The sequence below is a fragment of the Nanorana parkeri genome, unplaced genomic scaffold (assembly GCF_000935625.1).
Source record: "Nanorana parkeri isolate BGI_ZX_2015 unplaced genomic scaffold, ASM93562v1 scaffold98, whole genome shotgun sequence".
Classification (NCBI taxonomy): Eukaryota; Metazoa; Chordata; class Amphibia; order Anura; family Dicroglossidae; genus Nanorana; species Nanorana parkeri.
Genome location: NW_017306366.1, coordinates 437,099 through 443,852, shown reverse-complemented (window position 1 = coordinate 443,852; position 6,754 = coordinate 437,099). Strand labels below are relative to the sequence as shown.

General features: G+C 43.9%; 1 protein-coding gene across 1 annotated transcript in view; it reads left to right on the top strand.

Annotated features, from left to right (window-relative positions):
- Nucleotides 1-6,754, top strand: part of MAP2K5 (mitogen-activated protein kinase kinase 5) — a 141,758-nt gene that overhangs the window by 47,158 nt on the left and 87,846 nt on the right. Inside the window, exon 8 of the mRNA XM_018552818.1 lies at nucleotides 3,647-3,711. Coding sequence (XP_018408320.1) covers nucleotides 3,647-3,711 — 65 coding nt within the window. The remainder of the gene's footprint in view (nucleotides 1-3,646; nucleotides 3,712-6,754) is intronic.

The following is a 6,754-nucleotide window of genomic DNA, read 5'->3' as shown; positions in this document are numbered from 1 at the left end:
TCTGCATTTTTATAGTTCTTGTATTTTCACTTTGATTCTTACCATATCTCTGATCTATACTTTCATCTTTTATCAAGTCTCTTTCTTAAGAAAGCCATACACGGCTACATTTTGTAAACAAGCGGAATCACTCGATTCCCCCATCCTTGCTAAACAGCGTGGACGGAGAACTCTCCACTGCTGCCTATTGTATTCCAAGAGCCAGCACCCGTGGCTGCCTGAATACAAGAATAGTGACTACATCTGATCTGATGGGTGGTCACTGTTTGGCCGACAATTTTTCATCTGGCTCCTTCGATTTTCACAATCGGCCTTTGTCAAGCCGACGGGGCCCGAGGAGTCTTAAAACGGCTAAAATATGCACTGTGCATGTCCTACACTACTCCTTCTCTCCTCCTTTTTCTTCCTCCCACTTCTGTTTCTCTCTACCTCTTCTATTCTCTCTCTCTGATGTGTAGTGTGGTGCCTTGCGTCTTTACATTGTGCGTTTGTCACACTGTTTACTCCTTTTTTAACTTGAATGAATTTTAATTTTGTGACATTTCAATAAATTCTGTGCATTTGGAGCATTGACATGTGGAGTTGCATTGCATAAAATGTAGACATGCTACATTTTTGCGCAAAGCACACCACCACACATGTATGGTGAGAAAGGGCACATGGAGAAAACTATTTTTCTATGTGCCCTTTCGTTGAGCATGCATTGATTAATGCTGACCAATGCAGCTCAACCCACCTGGTGTAAGCGAGCTCTTACGGCCGTTCACACATACGGTGGTGACTGGCGTTTTTCCACACCAGTTGAATGGCAGTTACTGCCAGGACACAGTAGTCTTATGTGCCCCGTTAAAACCACAACACGATGTGATGTGCGGTGTGGAAAGCCACAGCGCACTGGAGGACATCGGAGGTCAGTGCACCACAGCGCCACACATTGCGCTGCTGTGCAGAGACCTGCATGGAGTGTACCCTTTGTACGCTCTTAATAAAGTTAAAATTACAAAAAAGTGTGGTGCACTAAAACAGCACATCACACTGCTCCCGAATGGACGTCACTTAAGTACACTAGCCCGTATGCCAAGGGTGGGCAAACTCCGGCCCTCCAGCTGTTATAGAACTACAAATTCCATGAGGCATTGCAAGATTTTCACAGCTACAGGCATGGCTCCCAGAGACAGATGCATGATGGGATTTGTAGGTTCACCACAGCTGGAGGGCCGGAGTTTGCCCACCCCTGCCGTATGCTAAAACTCAGTGGTTTAGCATGCAGGCTCGTATGAACAAGCCCTTGAGCTCACAATAAATGCTCCAGTCTGATCTTCCAATCTTTGTACAGTCAAGTTGAGATTTGCCAAAACTATACAATCAATTTAATATCCAGTTAGAAGGGGCATTAATTGTTGCCAGATCTAACGCCCCTTTTACACAGGCAGCATCCGCCCTGACCAGCAGGGGATCAGTGTACAGATTTCCTGCTGATCGGAGCAGTACGGAACGTATCTGTTCAGGTTTTTTTTTTTGCACCATCATGCAATGGAGGAAAGAATGAACTACACAGACCCATGTCAAGTCTATGGGCAGGTGGATGTAAGCAGACATGTGTCCCTTTACATTCAGTTACCTCCGATCTGTCGCATTTTGGTCGCAAGCTTTCTGTTTTTCCCCCCTTTTATTATTTAATTAACCCCTTCATGACTGAGGCCTTTTTCCGTTTACATGTTATAATCCACATTTTAGACCTGAAAGTTACTTAAAACCCCCAAATATGATATATTTTCTGAAAGCCAGGACCCTGTAAAATAAAATGTCAGCAGTTGCAAATTTTTATGTTGCACGATATTAGCGCAACTCCTTATCAAACGCCCAAATTTCTTAAAGCCACAAGAAAAATACCAATTTTTAGGTAAAATATAAAAGATGACGTTACAACGAGTAAATAAATACCCAACCTGCTCAGGTTAAAAATTGTGTGCTTCTGTGAAACTGCGATAAAATTCAGTACCCCAAAAAGTCCATAGATGACGCATTAAAAGCCCCCACAGGTCATCAGTTTAGAGATGCACATAAAATATTGGCCCTAGAATTGCGGCTCTCACTCTGGCGTGCGCGGCAATACCCAACATGTGTAGCGCGATCATTGTTTTCATACGTAGGCACACCAGACACAGTGCAGTGACAGGTACTCTTTAAGGTAATACTGGGGGTCCAAAAGACCCCTTGTATCACCTTTACACTTGAAAATAGCATATTGCTGGGTTTCAGGAGCCCAGCACTGACAGCTATGGGACCAGAAGTGATGTAATCTGCATTGCTCCCAGTCCCATAGTACGGGCAGGAGATCGGTGAACTGAGGTTTGCCGATCTCCTCCCCAGCTTCACCACGACACCAGAGAAGCTGGTCCCGGGCTCTTCTGCCCCTCCTTCGGGCCTTGAACCAACTTCTTTTTTTCGCACATGTCTAATAATATGCGTGTGGGGGGGGGGGGGGGGGGGGGAGCAGCTGGGGAGGGGTTGTTTGCCTGTTTACTGGCCCGTAGAAGCAATCGGCTATACAAATGTAAACGGAATCCTGGCGGTCTGTTTAAACGGGTCCGATGCCTGTGACGTATACTGTACGTCACTGGTCATAATGGGGTTAAACGGACTTTGAGGTATATAGATGTAAACAGACACACATCCATTTACATTTGGCTGCCCATTGTTACTGTTACATTGTTACCGTTACATTGTTTTCTGATAAGATCTGCCTGAAAAACTGGCAGGTGGATCTGATCAGACCTCCCGTGTGAAAGGGGCCTAAGGGCTTGTTCACACCAAATGCAGACCAGATCTGCATGAGTTTCTGCAAATATTTTTAGTTTAGAATGGGCTTTCAGTGCGTTCCAGGGCGTTTGCATGCGTTCCAGAGCAGGTAAAATAGGGCTTGCTGCAGTTTTTTTTTTTTAACATGCTTTGGAACTGAATGCTGCGGTGTGAACTAGAGCCCAAAATACCATTGGAACACATTGGACGCAGTTTTGATCCGGTCTGTAACTGCTCTGCTCCTGGAATGCGATTGGTGTGAACAAGCCCTGAAGGAGATTGTACAGTTCCATTGTAAGGTGTGTAGTGAGGATTGCACTTTACATTTTGTGCTCCCTTGCTCTCAGTTATGTTTTCTTCCCTCAGTCTACATATTAGCTGATATTTCGCCCATAGTGCTGTTTTCCATTTACTCCACATTTGGTGCTGTTTTGGGCATTTTCCACCCTTCATATTGTCTTTTACTGGTAGTGCCTTTTCCATTTCCTTTCATATTCTATCTCTTCTGCTTGCTGTAGTCTTTGGACTTTATAGGTCCCCTCTCTTATATTTGGGCACACATTACATTTTATGATCTTATGCACTTGTTGTACAACTGACCTGAATACTATTTTGCTTCAGTCGTTTTTTTTTTTTTCTTTAGCACTGTTAATTTATGGCATAGTAACTCTTTAGTTTTGGCTTTGCTGGTCCCCAGCACTCATGAGTTGTGTGGGTCCCCACCTTCTTCAGTTTTTGTCCTTTTTGTTTTTTCAGTTATTTATATAGTCTGTGTTTTGTTACTTTCTCCTTGCAGAATGACACAGAACTGTTTACGTTTCCTTTTTGTTCTTTTTACCTGTAGATTAATGAACTTGACATTCAGAATCGTGACATTCTAGGTCATGGAAATGGTGGAACTGTATATAAGTGAGTATATGTTTTCTTATGGTTATATGCAAGATGTTTTGTGATTTATGCTGTAGGCCTAATTATTCAAAGTGCCTGAAAAACTGTGTGTTCATTGCAGCAAGCTAGATTCTTCAGTTTAGTAATTCTGCTGGCAACGCTGCAGTTCCTACCTGTCCGTTATTCGTTATTGTGATTGACAAGATGTTCTTCATGCTCATGACCAGCATCATCCAACCTATTTCCACTGAGCCCAGGCTGTCATGGACCTAACTGGGAATAGACAAGTCAATGAGAAGCTGCACAGTGATGAACTTGGTCACTTAGCTTTCTTCTCCTATCCGCATGCTCTTTGTTAGCACATGAAATGACTGGATTCTTGTGCTGATTCTTCCTCTCCCACTATGAGCTCTGCTGTACAGGGTTTGCAAGAGGCTGATATCAAGCCAAATTAAGGTACTTACACTGCTTCCCCTGAAAATACATATAGCCCCCATTCACGCACCTGTGAATGCAGTGCATTTGAATGGGCCGCCTACCACAGCTAAGTTGCCCTTAAAAAGCATGCACCTTTTCTTTTTAAATCGCACCACAAAGCATGGTAATAGGTTCGCTTGCAATGTACCGCAATGCAACACACATGCAATGGGTAGATGCGTCGGGGTGTCAATAAGAAATAATGGCACTGCAGCACACCTAACATTGCAACATTTGATTCCATGTGATGTGGCATTGTGTGCGGCATGGCATATGCTCCCACATCTGACATGTGAACGTGGGCTTGTTTATGTAATAATGAATATAGAACTGCATTCATTTGTGTATTTTTATGTCTGTCTGCAGTTCAACTTCAAATTATATGCAAATCCTGACATTTCCTGTAGGGTCGAGCTTGCCCCTACATCTTCCTACCTTCCAAGTCTTCTTATTGATCTTATTATGATTGGTGGCCTCATTGACTGGTAGGAAGTCTCGGGTGGCGGGATAGGGGCAGTGTCAAGTTGACTTTTACAGGACAAGTTAAGATTTGCATATGGCTAAGGCTGTAGTTATCTCTAGATTTCTTTGACTTTTGAAATGTCATTGACACCGAAGATGTCCTCTGCTTTTCCATGTTTCATCCCATCCTCCACTTTAAATGCCCAGGTTTGGGACAGGGTAACGTTATTACTGGAATGGCCATGGCCTATGATATTTAAAGCGCTGCGCAAACTGTTGGCACTATATAAATCCTGTATAATAATAATATTGATATGATCTAGCACTATATACACTGTTAAACACACACATGTACTCCAGCTTGCAGTGTTAATCTAGACTCAGCAGGTTTTTGCTGAAATATGGCAGCCACATATTGATTTTTTTCCTGAACTCAATTGGATGAAAACTTGTTTGTGTAGCAATATCGGTTTGTCCAGGACCCTGAAACAATACTCTCCACGCAGTGTAATCACCAGTCTGCTTCTCAGGGATAATAACATTTCTGTAAAGAAATAAAGCTATAGGTGGACCCTTTTTCATCTGAATTTCCAGGGGGCATTCCCTCCAACACCCTTTAAGCTTCCTCTGTTAACACTTTCCTGACTGTATGTGAGCACCACTATTAAAGGCTTGTGAAATATGTCAGACTGCCTCCTATAAGGAGATCATTTTAATGGCTTGAGGAGGAAGATGGTATGTCTGATATAATTGAGTGTGCTTGAATCTGCTGCAATTGTCACCATACCTTGTTGAGGTTTTGTTTCTCCATCCATGGAAAAAATATAGGGTAGATTTTTCCACAAACGTGCAGGTTTTCATCCATCAAGGGTACATATTTAGGCATATGGGGGGAGGGAGGGGGATCACTGTCCAGCTTTAACTTATCTCGGCAATCTCATAGAAGGGTGCTTATAGACACGCAGTTGGCCACAACTGGTTAGATGTACTTTGTCACAAGGTTTCACCTATAAGGCCTCATTCACACGACTTAACAGCTGGCCCGTACAGCTCCGTGCTGCGTGCACGGTCGTATCGGGCCACTCCCGGGAAGGACAGGTGCTGTGTGTGATTTGTACACGGCAGCCTGTTCTACTCTATCAGAGTATGCGGCCATACGCCGCCCTACGCTTACCCGAACTGCGGGTGTCCCTGCTTGGACGCAGACAGGATCCATCCTGTCAGCATAAGAGTACCGACACCCGCACGGACGTGCAGTTCGGGTGAGCGTATGGCTGTGTACAGTACGGGCCTGGCTGTTAGTCGTGTGAATGAGGCCTTAGGCTCCATTCACACCTATACTTTAAGCGACATACGAATACGATTACATTCGGTTAGCATAGGAATCAATGATTGATTCCTAACCGCGTGTAGCCTAAATGGGTGGCAGCTGCCGCTTGTAAACAGCAGATTAGGGATTCCTGCAGCGGGAAATGGCAGATTCCTGTTGCAGGAATCCCTAATCGTACCTAAAATATAGGTGTGAATTAGGGCTGCAACTAATGATTATTTTCATAATTGATTAGTTGGCCGATAATTTTTTTGATCAGATTAAAAAAATTAAATAACATCCCTAATTAAAAAAAAAAAATAATAACACTGCATGTACAATTTTTTGCAGTCGCACTGCACTAGAATGCACGGCATTGCGGTACCATGCGTTTCAAGTGCGGACGATCACACTGTGGGTGGGAGGCATGTTTGGGGTGCCATTGAAATGAATGGCACTGAAACACACCTCCCGCAGCAGAATTTGACAGGCCAAAACTGAAATTGACTTTTTTTCCACCTTTTTGTATAATTATTACTATTTTATTTTTTATTATATTGTAAGCACATGGCACTTGAATAGCTTCAGCCCGGGAATGACAGCTGCCAGTGGCAAGATTCCACAGACGGTAGCTGAATGTAAATAGAGCAGGTAGTGGGCGGGGGCAATAGCCAACAGCAGGCTGGCTATTGCATCCGCCCACTGCTTGCTGTGCCCTCCTCCCAGCATGAAGGGGTTAGGGAGTCCAGTAACCAAAATGGAAGTACAACCTCCCCCCCCCCCCTTTAAACCTGGGGGAGGGTCTTTTTTTGTCGA